Genomic DNA, 18,037 nt, shown 5'->3' with positions numbered 1-18,037 from the left:
GTTTATTGGCCTTTAATTGCATCAATTTCCCCAACACCCTGTGCTAATGAATAGTGATTTTCTTAAGTTCCTTGCACTCATTAAGTCCTATGTTCCCCAACATTTTTGGGACATTATTTACATTCTGCTTTGTGAAGACAGAATCAAACTTATGTTTAATTGACCTGCTACCTGTTTGTTTCCAATTGCAGTGTTTCCTGTTTCTAACTGTAAGGGGACCTACATTTGTCTTTAATGCTCTTTTTTCTCTTCACATAACTACGGAAGCTTTTACAGTTGGGTTGTATGTCCCCGTAAACTAACTTGCCATACTTTATTTGCCCTTCTCAGCTGAAATCTAAATTACTCCCAGTTTTCAGGTCTGTTTTTTTTTTGTCAATTTATATGCCCTTTCCATGAATATAATACTATTCCTATTTTACCTTGTTAACCGTGAATGGACCTCCTTTCCTATTTTATTGTTGGTCCAACAGAAATGTACAATGGTTGTATTTTCTCCATATGCCCTTTAAATGTTTGCCATTACCTATCTGTTGACATCCTTTAAGGTAAAGTTCCCTAATTTATTATAGCCAGTTCAAGCTTTATTCCATTGTAGTTTTCTTAATTTAGATTCAGGACTCTAGTCTCGGAATCAACTATGTCACTCTGCAGCTTAATGAAGAATTCGTATATTATGGTCACGCTTCCCCAAATGGTCTTGCACAACTAAATTGCCAATTATTTCTCAATACATAAGACCCTGTCTAGGATGGCCTATTCCCTTGTTGGTTTCTCAATGTATTCACCCAGAAAACCATCCCATACCCACTCCTGGAACATTCCTCCACTGCAGTATTGTCTGATTTGATTTGCTCCAAGTATATGCAGATTGAAGTTGTCCATAATTGCAGATATATTGTTATTACTTACATAATTTTACTTACATCTGCTTAATGGCATTGCTAACATTACCCCTACAGTTTGGGTCTATATCCACCCCTACTATTGTTTTCTGCCCTTGGTGTTTCTAAGCTCTTTCCATACTGATTTCACTTCACCATAGCTAATATCCTGTTCCTGTATTAGCCAACTACGTGCTCCATCTTCTTTTCATTCATATCTGTCTGTCATAAAATCTGAACACCCTGGATATTCAGTTCCTATCCCTGGTCACCCTGCAGCCATGTCTCTCTCATTCCAATAATCTCATACCCATTCATATCTATTTGTGTGACTAATTCATCCACTTTATTGTGAATACTGCACACATAAAGGCACAAGTCTTGTTTTCCTATTGATGCTGGTTTGAAGTTCTCCATTGACTTTTTGCTCTACTGTGACATCTAGGAATGGCAGTTTGTTGTTGTTGTTTTCCTTCTCTTTTGTGAATTTTATGCCAGTAAGGATATTATTGATGGTCTTGAAGGTTTCCTCTAATTTGTTTTGTTTTGTGATGACAAAAGTCATCGATGTAGCGGACCCAAAGTTTGGGTTGGATGATTGGTAGAGCTGTTTGTTCGAGTGTCTGCATTACTGCCTTTGCTAAGAACCCTGATATCGGAGATCCCATGGGTGTTTTGTTGGTTTGTCTGTTGGCTTTGTTATTCAGTGAAGTGGGTCGTAGACATAGGTCTACTAGCTTGACTATGTTCTTGCTGATGAAGTTGGTGGTGTTTGGTGTATGTATCTTTAGGTCTTCTAATAGTGTAACCAGTGTTTCCTGGGCCAGATTGATGTTGATAGATATGAACAGGGCTGTTACGTCAAAGGAGACCTTTAAACACTAAAACAGCAGCTAAGGAACTTGAAAGACCCTATACAGACAACAAGCAAAATGAACATCATTTACAAGATACCTTGTGAGCACTGTAATAAACAATACATTGGACAGGCAGAAAACTAGCCACCAGGATACCTGAACATCGACTAGCCACAGAAAGACATGACCCATTGTCACTAGTATCCTTACATACAGATGAGGAAGGGCACCACTTTGACAGGGACAACACATCTATCCTAGGACAAGCCAAACAGAGACATGCATGGCATTCCGACTGGAACTCTATCAACAAACACATTGTCTTGGACACCATTTACTATCTCCTGAGATAAAGAACAGGAAATGACATCCTCAAAGCAGGAAATAACATCACCAACCCATCGGAACCTAAACACTTAAATAGAAAGCAGGACATAACGCCAGCACTTCACCGGAGGCTCACTGATGATGTTACGTAGAATGGTGACAAAATGTCTGAAAATGAACCTTGCAGCTCAGCGAGCAAACTCAATCCAGGACCTCAACCTGAGCTACAAATCTTTTCAAAACTTGTGAAAGGTAAGCATATCAAACGCCTTCATCACTATCCTGTCTAAATATGACTCCACTTCCAATGAATTATGATCCTGTACCCCAAGGTCTCTTTAATCGGCAATACTTTCCAGGACCTTACCATTAGTTGTGTAAATCCTGCCCTAATTTGCCTTATCAAAATGTAACACCTAAATTTTATATAAATTAAACTCCATCTGCCCCTACTCAGCCCATTTGCCCATCTGATCTAGGATCTTTTGTACTTTGAGGTAACCTTTACTGTCCACTACACTACCAATTTTAGTGTCATCTGCAAACTTAGTATCAATACATCCTACATTCACGTCCAAATCATTTATATAAATGACAAAAAATAGTGGACCCAGCACCCACCGATCCATGTGGCAAGGACCGCTGGTCCCAGGTCTCCAGTCCAAAAAGCAACAGTCCACGACCACCCTTGCTCTCCTACCTTTGATCCAATTTTATATTCAAATAGCTGGCTCATCCTGTATTCCATATGCTTAAAAGTTTGAAAATTCCAAGGAAGAAAAATGGTTGGTTTTGTTTCTATGATTTTGACATTCCTAGCCAGAATTACCCATATTTTATGTAAGTGGTAAATAACTAGTGCTTGCTACTGACTGCAGAAAAGCTGCTGTCAAAGAATTGGAGAGTCCATTTATCCTATCTTGAAAAGACTTCCAAATTCTGCATAATCTGTTAGGGATCTGTGGTACCTTACAGCAAAACTCAGTTTTTAGGTTGATCAGACAACAGTTAGTAAAAGTTAGTTTAACAATTATAAGTTTTCAAATTACACATTAAGACAGTGATATTTAGAAAGAAGTTTAACTTTTGTTATTTTGAAAATAAAGTGTTATGAGGCATGGCACTCCATATTTGTAGTAATATTTTGAGAATCAGAGATTATTCTATAATTACTGCTTAATATACTGTGAAAATTATTAACACTGTAATGACAGGGAGGGAGGGAGAGAGAGAGAGTGATTTATCTTTCTTTCCTACACCAGAATGTGAGCAGGGTTTTAAATAAGTCACCTAACATATAGATAATGTTCAGTGTCCTGATTTTTAGAGGGTTAATGCTAAACATCATCTTGTGCAAATAAGAAAAAGGAGCTTTTATCAATTGAACCAACATAAGAGAGAAATTTTGAAGGCCGAGAGAATAGCAAAGAGGAAAGAATTCTTGAAAGATGTCTAGCAAAGCAACGGTTAGACATGATAGAAAAGTGACAATAATTGGGCCTACCTTTCTATTGTTTCAGTCATGGATTGCAAAGGACCATTGGTATAAGCGAGTGAGAAGAATAAATATAAATGTTTCACTTGAGTGAACTGTCTTGACTTCTGCTGTTCATTCAAACAGTTTTCCTTATTGATAGCAGAGTAGCACAGGCAACGAGTATTTTGAAAGTTAGCCAAGAAATGAATAGTTTCAATTGATGAGGCATTGGATGTGCATAAGTATTCAGCAGATATAGTATTATCCAGTTTTTAAACTTCCTCCTAATTGCCTTCATGCCATAGTAATTATTTATATTCCCTAAAGGTCCAAATTGTTCTCATGGTGTGCTTGGTTATGCTGACGTCAGCCACAAAGACTGTCAGCTAATATTTCCTCGTTGCTTAAAAAGTGAGCGGGGAAGAAATGGATCTTGAAGGCAGGCAATATTTTTTTCTCATTAATTTATTAACAGTACAATTCATGACATTTTCCAAGGTTTGAATTTTCCCAGGTGAACAGGAAATTTTCCTTTGTGGAGAATGTCATTGTCTTCCCGTTTTGAGACTCTTTTTTTATTTTTAAAGCATTTATAACTAATGAATTTTAGGAAGAGTAGTTAAAGTATTATGTCCTTATTGAAATATGTGGAACTGCTGAGGTCCTAGAAGAAACTGGGCTGTGCTGGACATATTTTTAGGGCACAGAGTTAGGTAAATGAAAGTGTCAAGTGAGAGAGCACAACACACTAAGATTTAAATTAGTCACAGTATTGGACAAAGATGGACCAGAACTCAAGGTTTTGAAATGAAGGAAGGCTGATTTTAATATGATAAAGCAGGATCTGGCCAAAGTGGACTGGTGCAGTTCCTTGTAGGAGAATCTACATCTGAGCAATGACCGCCTTTCAAAAGAGAAATTGGGAAAGTGTAGGTCAAACATATTCTTGTAGGGGTGAAGACAGGGACCAAAAATTTCAGAGAATTTTAGATATTGAGAAGTGTAGAGGATTGGATCAGGGGAAAAAGAAGTGAAGCTTATCCTGAATACTAAGGGCTCGACACCAGAATCCCAAAAGACATATGGAAAGTGCAGGGTGTTTCTTTAGAAAAAATAGTGAAAGTAAAGAGGGGTGTATGGAAAAAACAAATTGATGGAGAAAGTAAAATCCAAATTATATGAGTATAATTATGGGCAAAATAACTGGGAAAAGAGTGGGGCTCATTAGGGACATAAGCGGCAAACCATGAGTAGAGCTGGAAGATGTAAGGTTGCAATGGACTAATTTACGTTTGTATTCCTGACAGAGAAGAATGATGTAGGTGTTTAAATCAGCACAGAAGACTGTCAGCTGCTTCAGCAAACTACAATTGAGAGGGAAGAGGTATTAATGGTTTCAATGGGCTCAAAATTGCTTCAGACCTTAGGCTTGTTGAGATGTATCCAAGGCTGCCTTGAGAGGCAAGAGAGGAGATTGCAGAGGCTTTGACATTAATTTTCACACCCTCTCTGGACACAAAGACATGTCAGAGACCTGGAGTACAGCTAATGTGATTCGTTATTGAAGAATCATGATGGGATTTAACGAGGGAAGTACAGGCCAGTGAGTTTAAAATCGGTGATAGGGATCTGTTGTAAAAACAACTTCAGAAGGGCAGAATTAATCTCCACTTGGAAAGACCAGGATTAATTAAGGACAGGCAGCGTAGCTCTGTCGGGTGTAAAGGGGATCAGGTGTGGCATGTTTGAAATAGTTTTTTGAGAAGGTTACTAGATGGCGATAGAGTGCAGTTAATGTAGTTCAGCATGGACTTTGGTGTAGCTTTTGACAAGGTCTGCCATGGGCCTATATTCCCTAGAGTTGAGTGTGTGGTGCTGGAAAAACACAGCAGGTCAGGCAGTTCCTCGGATGCTGTCTGACTTGCAGTGCTTTTCCAGCACCACATTCAACTATGATCTCCAGCATCTGCAGTCCTCACTTTCTCCTATATTCTCTAGAGCAAGGGCCTTATCCTGCAGTGTACTGCATTTTTTTTGCAGTAGACTTAATGTTCTAAAGATATTTAAGATTGTTAGAAATATTAAATGTCAAGCTGTTTAAATTTCTCACCCTTAACGTAAAAAAAACTTGTCGTATGTTTATAGGAATTGAAAATGACAGGAAAGATTTTCTTTCAATAGCAGTTAATTGATATAACCCTTAATGCTATTATTTGTGCGTTATTAATGCTTGACTTTTTTGCAACCCATCAATATCAACTGGTAAATTATAAAGTCACTGGATGTAGGTTTGCTCGCTGAGCTGGAAGGTTCATTTTCAGACGTTTCATTACCATACTAGCAACATCTTCAGTGAGCCTCTGAATGAAGCACTGGTGTTGTAGCCTGCCTCCTATTTATGTTTGTTTCTAGGAATTCTCGTATGTGTCTCTGTTTGTAAAACTAATGTCATTTACAAAATACCTTGCAAGAACTGTAACAGACACTTCATTGGACAAACAGGCAGAAAACTAGCCACCAGGTTACAATGAACATCAACTAGCCACAAAACAACATGACCCACCCTCACTAGTATCCTTGCGTATGGATGAGGAAGGACACCATTTTGAATGGGACAAAACATCCATCCAAGGACAGGCTAAACAGGGACACGCACGAGAATTCCTTGAAGCATGGCATTCCAACTGGAACTCTATCAACAAACACATTGACTTGGATCCCATTTACCACCCCCTGAGTAAAAGAACAGCAAATGACATCACCATAGGAAATGATGTCACCACAGGAAATGCCATTACCAACCCTAGGAAACCCAAAGCATAAAGAAAAAGCTGGCTACACCGCCTGTGCTTCATTCAGAGGCTCATTGAAGATTTTACCTGGTATGATGACGAAATGTCTGAAAACAAACCTTCCAGCTCAGCGAGCAAACCTACATCCAGAACCTCAACTTGAGCTGCAAATCTTCTCAAAACTCGCTATAAAGTCACTGGATTGACAATTTGAAGAGTTTATTAAAGGGTTAGCTGTCTGATGTGGTTATAAATACAGATGCATGAATTTATGTAAAACTTCGTTATCTCACTTTTTAAGATTAGAATCAATTGAAACATCATGGCATAGACAGAGAACACAGGGGGCCAACACCTTCAACATATTGTCTATCTATCACCATTGTTAACAGCTAATCTGAGAATGCAACTTTTTTATATAAAAAAGGTTTTGTGATTTACACATGAAAGAAGTGAAACTATCACTGCATTCTAACAGATGAAAGGCTTAACAGACAATCAATTTTTCAATGTATAATTTCAGTTACATCACACTGTAAATTTTTGCTATAATTTCTGTTAGGATTGAGCCCTCCACTATCACCTGATGAAGGAGTGTCGTTCCGAAGGCTATCGTGCTTCCAATTAAACCTGTTGGACTATAACCTGGTGTTTTTAACTTTGTACACCTCAGTCCAACACCGGCATCTCCAAATCATGTTTTTGACAATGAGCATAAATACATACAATTGTCTTAATATTTACTAGCAGCAGAGTATCTACTTTTTCAATTGTTTTGAAATATTTTTAAAGCTACCAAATATTATATACTCTTTTATTAGCAATTGGAGGATGTTTCAAAATGTGGAAAATATAAATGTGGAAATTCTGTTAATTTGAATTCTGAGGTAACTCCACTTTGACAACATTTGTATTGATGTGTTGGCTTAAGATAAAGAAGTAGTGCATTTACCAACTGCTTTTCACCACTTTGGGATACAACAAAGCAGTTTATAACCAATTGTGTGGTGGTAAACATGGGAACCAAAATCCCACAGAGAGCAATACTAAATAAATTAGCAGTTTCTAACTAGGATTTTCCAGTTTCTTGTGAACCAGTAGCACAATCCAGTTATTACTATTGCATTTGCCCATATACTTTCTATGGTCTTTTCCACTGAAGTTTACAATTATTAGCACTTTGAAACAATGCAGCAACCTCTCTAAGGCTCCCAGCAACTCTGAGGAGAGGGCAAGAAACTGCGTCTCCTTGGACAGTTGAATGACAAATCATTTACAGGCAGCAAAATAAGGAGGTGGATAGAAAGTCTGAATTGAGAGCATTTTTAAAAAAAACAAGACAGATAAACATTTTTTTAAAAAACATTAAAGCTTCAAAAGTAATTGGTGTAAAGAAATCAAGTTCCATACTCGTGGAAGTGTTTGCTTTTCAGTGATTATGAGAGGTGGAATTTTTAAAAAAGACAATTTTAGTAAAAGTATGGTCCTATTTCATGCCCTTCCATTTGCTTCAATGTTGTCTCTTGGCTAGATACCATTATTGTGATGCTTTTGGAAGAGTATGGGCAACAGTAGGAAAAGCAGCTTTCTGCATTCCATGTATAACAGAACATGTGTGATTAACTCTTCAGTCATGGTAAGTGTCAATAACCTCATTGTTATTTCTGCAGCAAAATCTGGGACAACATATTTAAGGGATTGATTGAGAAATGAATGTTGGCCAGAACACCAGTAGAACTTTCCTGCTGTTCAAGAAGTAAACTCAGCATCTCCAAGGTGATGAGGAAAGGACGATAAATGTTGGCCTTGTTAATGACTTATGCATTCAACAAATTTGTTTGTAATAAGTGAGGAACCAGATCAAGCTTCAGTGTCTTATCTGAATGGATGGCTTCTCCTACAATACAGAATTATCTTGATAATGCTCTGCAGTGTCACATCATACTTGGTGCTTTATGCTGCAGTCAGGTGAATGGGCTTGCACACAGATTGTTCTGACTGAATTCAGATTGCTAGCTACTGTACTAATGCTGAGATCTAATGTAAATGCAAATGTCATTGTGGATACTGCTTTATTGTGGACAAGAATAGAGCATGAGAATCATCATTCCAGAAGATATTTTACATCATTAAACATTAAAACATTGCAGTCTGTGATCCTATATCCATATGAAAGTCATTCTAGTCTTGCTTAACCAATTTGAATTGCAGGTGAGCCAGTGGATAGAGATTTCTTGCACTTTGCACTAGATCTCAGCAAAGTAGGTGAAGTGGCTTTCCACCAATATTGACTTTACCTTTTTTAGTTGAGGTAATGTTGGTAATTTTGGTTTTCATTACTATAATTCTTTTATTTGTGTTTAAATTTTATATTAAAATTTGCGTATTGTAATAGTTCTAAACGTTTATTATAAAGCGCACTGTAGAGAGTGATAATTATCAAATTTATTTTAGTGTTTATTTTTGTCAGGACTATTGTTGAAAATCTTTCACAGAGAGATGATATATGATCAGTAAATGAAAGTTTCTGTCCTGATTTCTTATTAATTCTATATTCCCACCACAGAAGACTAGCAGTGAGGTAAGGATTTGTCATTGAGACTTTACATCCTGTACCAAATTGTCTAAACTGATTTTGGTCACTTGTATCATATTTGTCATTACCTGCAGTAAAATGTTGAGAGAAAAATATAGCATTTGATACAAAGGATGTAATAAAAATGCAGTTGAGGCCTAGAAGACTGATGTACAATTACATGGTAAGTCAAACATTTCTAGTTTTACTGAACTGTGATTGATTGGCATTAAGGAAGAAAAATTTGTCCAAGAATATTTTTAAAACATTTGGAACACCATTTACATTTTCTTACATTAAAGGTTGAGCTTTTGATTCATCTCAGATAGTTTCAAAAATATAAGATACATATATAAGATGCCTCTACCAAGCTCTCAAAAAGATTAAGCTACCAAACAATAAGGGACGTATATGAAAATTCACAATATTTAAAATAAATCTTAATGAAAATAATTCACTACTTTGGCAAATTTACTTCAGCAAAAGTTTATATTTAAATGGATTATCATTAAAGTGAACAGGATGTGCCAGCATCTTTCTATAGAAAAACAGAATGAACAAAGATTGGTTGCTGTTCAGAATTTAGCATCACTTGAGCATCATCATTGTTTGAATTTTCCTCACACACTCGTTGTATGTTGAAGCTGTAAATTCTCTTTTCCCATGATGTCATTGCCTAAATAATTCCACTGATGTTAAATAGACATTTTCACTTTAATTGTAAGCAACTTGAAATGAGTTAGTTTCAAAATTTCTTACATTATTTATTTATTGTTTCCATGAGACAAAGAAGTGACTGACATATTAATAAATTGTATAGAAATATTGCAAGATTGACAGAGATTGAAGGAGAACATTGAGTTGGCTTTGTGTTCCTGAGGGTTTTATGTCCCATATTACATTCAAATCGATCAGTCAGCTGATCGCAATATTTCTATCCTGACGTTTATATTCTGGGAGTGCTTGCATTTTGTTCAATTGCTGGTAAAACTGTAACGTACAATGTCAGTGCTAGACTGGTCAGTGTACTGATTAATTCATTTCAGTCATCACTTCTTGTTCCATATGTTAAACGTTTAAAAATGGCAGCAATCCAGGGTGTCTAGATCTCTTTGTCTTGTAGTCAGTAGCTATTTTGGATTTAAAATTGAGATCCTTAATGTTTTCTTTTAATGGTTACTGTAAGGGAAAAGCACATATTATTTAAAACTTTTCAAAAATCTGAACTAAATTGAACAACTAGTACTATTTTGAAAATGCTGATAATTTTTCACCATGGCATTACTTTTAAAAATTAAATGAGATTTATATTTGTGGCACAATCATGGATGAGTAAGAAGTTTCAGCTTTTGCTTATTAATATGAAATTTCCAGTCTGCAAAGGAGTTAGTTTAAAAAAAACTTATTTGATAGTAATTTTGGAGAATATTAACAAAACAAACAATTATTCAAGAAAGAAAATCATTTTTCTGGAGTGTTGATGGAATTTAGTCCTCCAGTTTTCTGAACAGATTGAATTCTGTCTACAGCCAGCACGATTGATTGGTTTGGCATATTTTGCATTTGAAACTTGTCATAGAATCATGGTTGCGAATGATCTGAGGTACTTGCTTGCATAATGATTATGCTATCAGAATTGTAGAGAACTACTAAAATGCGTACTAATTTAATGTTTAGATCCTTCAAATTTACAATCTCTAGCTCAGTAATGCCACGTATACCGTCTTAATTTTACACAGCTTTGCACAAATTAAATTTATAGGCCTTTCCTTCAAACTACTGACTGTTTTACAGTTTGCATTTATTTTCGCCAGTTGATAACCTAATTTTAAGTTGTCAAAGTATGGAGCCATAGTGAAAGAATTGAGTGAAAGAATGACCATTGATGATCTGGGAAAAGTTGGCATACTGGCTGCATGCTTTCGCAGTATGATACCGTGCTGGTAATTTTATTGCACATTACGTTGGTATAATTGATATTGTAATGTACACAAAGGCTAAGGCTATTGAGCATGAGGCACTCAAGGTGTCAGGACTCTTGCTTGACCACTTGACCAATGAAGGAGTGACCTTAAAAGGTGAATTAGGGATTTAAATGCATGTCATAGTCTCCTTGTGCATTTCATATTTGAATAGTTAATCATTTATGTAGGTTAGCAATTTCAGGCATAAGGAAAGACTTGATCTCAGAAGAATTGTGTCTTACTGAGTGAACTTATTCTGAATTCCTTCCCCCCCACCCCCTCCCCAAAACATTTGATTTGGCCATTGAGTAATTTTCTTGCAGATTTCCAAAGATTTTATTTTAGCAAGTGGAAAAAAATTCAACATTTCCATGCAGCACAACTTAACATTAATGTTGAAATGTTTATCAGTTTATCGTTTTTATATCCTCTCAAATTAAAAATTAAGTGTAGAAGTTATAATCCAGAATCAGGATTTGAAAAAAAATGTTAAAATGCTGTAGGTTTGAAATAGAAACCGAAAGTTTTTGGAACACTGCAGATTTGTCTTCTAAAAAATGAAGACCAGGCTGTGTTCTGATGTAAACTTTCATTCGAAGTGACAAGTTTGCACTTCCTGTGTGAAAGGACTCTTCACTTGTTTGTTATTCCTTCCTATTTCATTTTGTTAAATCCTCTTAAGATGAATCGACAAGCATCCACTCCCTCCACCACTGACACACGTATGGAATCTACCAGATGCACTGCAGAAATTCACCTCACTTTCTTATCATTAGCATTTTCCAAGCCTATGACCATTTCTGTCTAGAATGGTAAGGGCAGCAGGTACTTTGGAGCAGCACCATGTACATGTTCCCCTCCAAGCCGCTCACCATCCTGATTTGGCAAAATATCGCTGTTCTTTTACTGGTGCAGGGTCAAAATCCTGGAAGTCTTTCCCTGATGAGATTATGGTCTACGTACAGTACATGACTGCAGCGAAGAAGGCAACCTACGGCCACCTTCTCAAGGGCAACTAGGGACAGGCAATAAATGCTGGTCAGTGATGCCCAGGTCCCTTGAGAGAATAGAAAATAACACAAATTTATCCAACTTGTACAAATGTTTTGAAAGCATATTCTGTTTACTTTCTCATATAAAAGGTGGTCACATAGCATGAGTTTATTTATTAATCAAAACTATCAAAGATTCTTGGAGATCGGAATACAATTGATTAGTAAAGCAAAGACAGCTGTACAATTACTGCAGTGTGATGCCTACTGACAACAAATACATGTTTACCAATACAAACAAATGGAAATTTGGGAAGGATTGGGTTGAACAAAGGCCCCTGTAAGTGGAATAAGGAGAGTTTTTTTTAGTATATGTATTTTCGTGCCAAAATGTAGAATATCCTGATACACTTTTTTGTGTTTCTTTTCCTTTTTAAGCTATCAGTATTGAATGGGAAGGAGAGAAGAATTCCGAAAATAGTTGTATTTAAAATCTTTTTGATTTTTGATATACATAGCTGAATTACAAAGTTTTTTTGAATTTATATCCTGTTTGTTTTGGGTTTGTGTAACTCCTCTCAGTTTTTTTTGCATACCTCTGGGAGATGTCAAGCATGAGTGGTGTTGATGGATGACCAGGAATCTGTGATATTTTCTGAGGCATTTTCACCTTAACATAAGCAGTCATAGAGACGGAGGGAAAATATATAAAAGAAACCTAAGCGGCAACGTTTTCACGCAGAGAGTGGTACGTGTATGGAATGTACTGCCAGAGGAAGTGGTGGAGACTAGTATGATTGCAACATTTAAAAGGCATCTGCATGGGTATATGAATAGGAAGAGTTGGGAGGGAGATCAGCCAGGTGCTGGCAAGTGGGACTAGATTGGTTTGGGATATTTGGTCGGCAGCCTATTCAACCTCTTCCTACAGCTCAAATTCTCTGACCCTGGCAACATCCTTGTAAATCTTTTCTGAACCCTTTCAAGTTTCACAACATCCTTCTGATAGGAAGGAGATCAGAATTGCACGCAATATTCCAACAGTGGCCTAACCAATGTCCGATACAGCCACAACATGACCTCTCAATTCCTGTACTCAATACTCTGACCAATAAAGGAAAGCATACCATACACCTTCTTCACTACCCTATCTACCTCCGACTCCACTTTCAAGGAGCTATGAACTTGCACTCCAAGGTCTCTTTGTTTGGCAACACTCCTTAGGACCTTGCCATTAAGTGTATAAGTCCTGCTTAGATTTGCTTTCCCAAAATGCATCACCTCACATTTATCTAAATTAAACTCCCATCTGCTGAGATTTTGTTAGAGTATTATGCATAGACAACAGGTAAAGTTTTTTTTGCCTTTCGCGAGTTTGACAATTCCTTTTTGTAATTAATCTGTGGGTTTGAAATACTGTTACCAGTTTAAAATGATATACATCTACACTACATTAGGAATTGTCTTGGGATGGGTCTGATTTGGAGTAGTACTGATTTATATATGGAATAGAATGATTGAGGATTGGTTTTTCTTCTCTTAGTTGCAAGTTTGATTTTGGATCTGAATTGACTGTGTGACTTACTTCCAGATATCAAAATTAGATTTTCCTCAGGTTCACCAACTTTAGAGGTACCAGATAACATCAGAAATGATGCATACTTCTCCTTTTCAATGTAGCTCCTGTGCTTTTAAAATAGAAAAGTGCTGGTCAAATTAAAACATTTTCTGTAAAATTTGGTGGATTAATGGTATTCTGTTCCCTGTAATTGGTGACCAGGTCAAAGAGTTTTTGAAAGTCCATTTTTTTCTGAGGATTTTATATTTGGTCTTTAAATGTTCAAGGCTAATATTCCGTTGTTTAAGAAAGATCGCAAAGAAGCCAGATATTCAGTGGTCTGCAAGTTGTTGGAGAGGATACTGAGGGACAGGATCAACCAATATTTGTATAGTCAAAGGCTGACTGGGAAGAGTCAGCATGGATTTGTGCATGGAAAGTCATGCCTGACAAATCTGAGTTTTTTGAAGTGGTAACCAAGAGAATAGATGTGGGTAGGGCAGTGGATATTGTCTATATGGACTTAGTAAAGTCTTTGACAAGGTCCTGCATAGCAGGTGAGTTATGAGGCTAAGTTGCATGGGATCCAGGGAGAGCTAGCTATTTGGATTCAAAATTGGCTCGAAGCAGAGGGTGGTGGGTAAAGGTTATTCCTTGGACTGGAGGCCTGTAACTAGTCATGTGTCACGGGTCGGTGCTGGGACCTTTTTTATTATTTGTTGTTTACACAAATGATCTGGATGTGAATGTTCAAGGCATGATTGGTAAGCTTGCAGATGATAAATTGATGGGAATCGTTGATAGCGAAGAAGGTTATCAAAAATTACAGAGGGATCTTGATCAAATGGGGATTTGGGCTTAGGATTGGCAAATGCAGATAAGTGTGAGGTGTTGCACTTTGGAAATTTAGTCCAAGGTAGGACTTATACAGTAAATGGGAAAGCCTTGAGGAGTGGTATGGAAAGAGGGACCGAGGTGTGTGAGTACATAGGTCTTTGAAAGCAGTATCACAGGTCGACAGGGTGGTGAAGAAGGCATTTAGCATGCTGGCCTTCATCAGTCGAGGCATTTAGTATAAGAGTTGAGACAGTGTTACAGCTCTAAGTTATTGGTGATGCTGCACTTGAAGTATTGTGTACAGAAAGTATGTGGCACTTTCTCGTTCCAGGGCAGAAATTGAACGAATTATTCTCATTTTCAAAGCGAACAGTAATATCTACAAGAACCGTTTCTCCATTTTTAGTTAAAATAATGTCCGGTTTTCATAAATTTCTTCCTTCATCCCACACGCAAGTTCCATGTATACTTTGCAATAATGATTACTCACAATAATAATTGTTTGTTATTATCACAATGTTAGAGGAAGAACATAGTTAAACTGGAAAGAGTGCAAAGAAGATTTACAAGGATGTTGCCAGAACTAATAGGCCTGAGAGGCATAAAGTGTATAAAATCATGAGGGGCGTAGATAGGATGAATGCATATAGTCTTTTTCCATGGATGGCGAGTTGAAAACTAGAGGGCACAGGTTTAAGATGAAAGGGGAATGATTTAAGGAGGACCCAGGAGGTAACTTCTTCATGCAGAGAGTGCATATATGGAATGGGCTGCCAGAGAAAGTGGTTGAGGCAGGTAGAATAGCAACATTTAAAAAAAAAACATTTTGGATTGGTACATGGATGGGAAGGGTTTAGAGGGATATGGACTAAATGCAGGCAATTGGAACTAGCTGAGTGGTCAGCATGGACCAGTTTGGGCTGAATAAACTGTTTGCATGCTGCATTACTCTCTGACTCTGCAGATGACAAAGTTTAAACAATTTTGGTTGAATATTTTGAGTCATGATATCCTGAGAAAGAAATTGTTTCTTGTTTTCTTCCATTCCTTGCATATAACAGTCTCTCATGGTATCGACAGTTTTCCAGGATAAAGTTCAAATTGTTTTCCTACTTAGTTTGAAGGGAAAAAGTGTCTATCTTCCATTTAAAGTTATCACTTTAAGACTTCAACAATCACTATTTAAATTTATACACTGCGTTTCTGCTATTCTGTTTATATTACATATGTTGGTACTTGTATGCTCTTGATAACCAGGTAAACTGGTTGATTTATGTTCCTTTTGTGCATGTACCTGCTGTAGTTCATGAGCATCACTAAATCTGGTTGAAATTCATCAAGCGATTATGTTTCTATTGCTGTCTAATGTTCTTAAGATCCTCCTGGAAACATGAATAATCCTGGGTTGCAAGCACACATTGCATTCTTCACCCACATCTTATCTACCAAATGTGAGTACTTCACAAATTTCTTCGGCTAGCAAGTTGACGGCTTTTCATGTAATTGCTTATGTATTTTCCCTTTGCCTTGTCTTCAAGCATTCTTCCACTTTAGCCTCAAGTCCTCCTTTCGTTTCAGTCCTGGTCTAATTCTGATCATCAAATTGCTGCTATTCCAAATACAGAAGGATATAATTCAGCCAGCTGTGTCAGATTTGACTCCCCAACTGCATAATTCACTTAGTACCCAATCCCTGGCAGTTTCCCCCATAACCCTGCATGTTCTTCCTTTGCAGATAACAGTCCAATTCATTTGAGAATGCTTCAAATAAGCCTGTCTCCACCTCACTCTCTAGCACTGCATTTCAGACCTTAAGCATACACTGTGTGAAAGTTACTCCCTCCAAAAAAAAATGCCTCTTGTGGCGAGGCCCGAAACAGAATATAGCACTCAAGTTGCGAGCTGATGAAGGCTGTGTTGAACTGAAGTATATTTTATTTCAGGACAACGTTCCGATCAGCTCTCCACTCCAACTAGAGCTAAAAATCTGGGTAGGAGATAGCGCAGTGATATAGTTGCTGTGCCCTGTAAAGGCTTCCTTACTATCGTCTAGGGGCTAGTCCCAAAAATGGGAGAGCTATTAGTCCTACCCTCATTGAAATCTTACCATTCATGCCCCACATAACACCATCCTTATCCCTGGGAATGTCCTGTCTCACCTGCAGGACATACCCAGCAGATGTTACTGTGCTTAAATAGTGAGGAGGAATTTGGCCTACGATTCCTCAACCTTGACTTGAAAGTCAAACCTGGGTATGGAAACCTCTGGCTGATTACCATCTACTGCACCTCTGCTCCATTTTGAACACCATTTGGAGTAAGCACTGAAGAGTGGAATGGGTGCAGAATATACCTGTGTGGGGAACATCGCTGTCTATCACCAACAATAGCTTGGCAGCAGCAGCACCACCACTGACCGAGCTAGTTGAGTCTGAAAGAATGCAGCTGCTAGATGTGATCTGTGGCAAGTGGTTGAAGGGAAAAACAACGAAAGGGAAAACATACTGGTGCTTATGCTGACCAATCTGCCTGCCCTGTTGCATCTGTCCATGTAAGTGTCAGTAGAATGACCACTGCACAGTCCTTTGATATTAAGTCCTGTCTTCACATAGAAGATATCCTCTGTGATGTGTGCATTTACCACCATGCTAAATGAGATTGATTTTGAACTCATGCAGCAGTTCAAATCTGGGCAGAAATGAGACACTGTGGGCCATCATTAGTAGCAGATTTGTAGTCCAAAGCAATCTACAACCTCATGGTTTGGCAAATTCCCCACTCTGCCATTACAGTCAAGCCAGGGGATCTACCCTCATTCAGTGAAGAATACAGGAGGTCATGTCAGGAATCACATAAACAGCAAGTATCAGGTGGAGTAAGGGATTTCCCAACTATCGGGTTAGGTCTGAGCTCTACAATGACATTCACCTGTAAATGCTGGTAGATAATTAAACTACTCATTGGAGGAGGAAGCTTCACAAATATTCCCATTCCTCAATGACAGGGAACCCAGCACATCAGTGCAAAGATAAGACTGACGGCTTTTGCAATAATCCTCAACCAAAAGTGCTGAATGCATTTTGGTCTCTCTAAGCACTGCCAATATCACAGGTATCAGCCTTTAAGCCAGTTTAGCAGGCTCTGTTCCTTTTTTTTTCCTTTCTGTACGGACCTCTGAGGCTTGTGCTGGCAGTGATTTCCTAAAGCGAAGTCAGTGCTGGGTACAACATCCATACACCTTGGACCTGCTGTGTAACTGTGCGGCTGAAAGAGAGACTCTTAACTGCAAACACTGGCAACTGCAAACTATATAAGCCCTGACAACATTTCAGCAACAGCACTAAAGACTTGTGGTCCAGAATTTGCGACACCCCTATTCCAACTGTTTCAGTTTGCTTGCGATACTGACATCTAACTGACAATGTGGAAAATTGACCTTTATACAAAAGGTTTGATAATCCAGTCTAACTAATTACTGCTGTATTGGTCCACACTTGATAATCAGTAAATTGATGGAAATGGTCATCAAAAGTGCAACGTGGAAGCTTAGCAAAAATCTGCTCACTGCGGATGACAAAGTGGCCTAACCAATGTCCGATACAACCACAACATGACCTCTCAATTCCTGTAGGAGAAAGTGAGGGCTGCAGATGCTGGAGATCTGAGCTGAAAATGTGTTGCTGGAAAAGCGCAACAGGTCAGGCAGCATCCAAGGAACAGGAGAATCGACGTTTCGGGCATAAGCCCTTCTTCAGGAATGAGGAAAGTGTGTCC

The 18,037-nt window shown here is 37.9% G+C and overlaps 1 protein-coding gene across 6 annotated transcripts in view; it reads left to right on the top strand.

Moving 5' to 3' along the window:
• The window catches only part of LOC122564772 (histone-lysine N-methyltransferase EHMT1-like), a 142,846-nt gene that overhangs the window by 14,546 nt on the left and 110,263 nt on the right, over window positions 1-18,037 (top strand). Inside the window, exon 1 of one of the 6 annotated variants that reach the window (XM_043719977.1) lies at window positions 7,866-7,973. The exons of 4 other annotated variants lie outside the window; for them this stretch is intronic. In XM_043719977.1, coding sequence (XP_043575912.1) covers window positions 7,899-7,973 — 75 coding nt within the window. In that variant the 5' untranslated portion in view covers window positions 7,866-7,898. Of the gene's footprint in view, window positions 1-7,865; window positions 7,974-9,042; window positions 9,097-18,037 lie in introns of those variants that run through there. One more of the 6 variants, XM_043719979.1, reaches the window with a different exon arrangement.

This window comes from Chiloscyllium plagiosum, chromosome 30 (genome assembly GCF_004010195.1).
Source record: "Chiloscyllium plagiosum isolate BGI_BamShark_2017 chromosome 30, ASM401019v2, whole genome shotgun sequence".
NCBI lineage: Eukaryota > Metazoa > Chordata > Chondrichthyes > Orectolobiformes > Hemiscylliidae > Chiloscyllium > Chiloscyllium plagiosum.
This window is presented reverse-complemented; position numbering and strand designations above follow the sequence as displayed.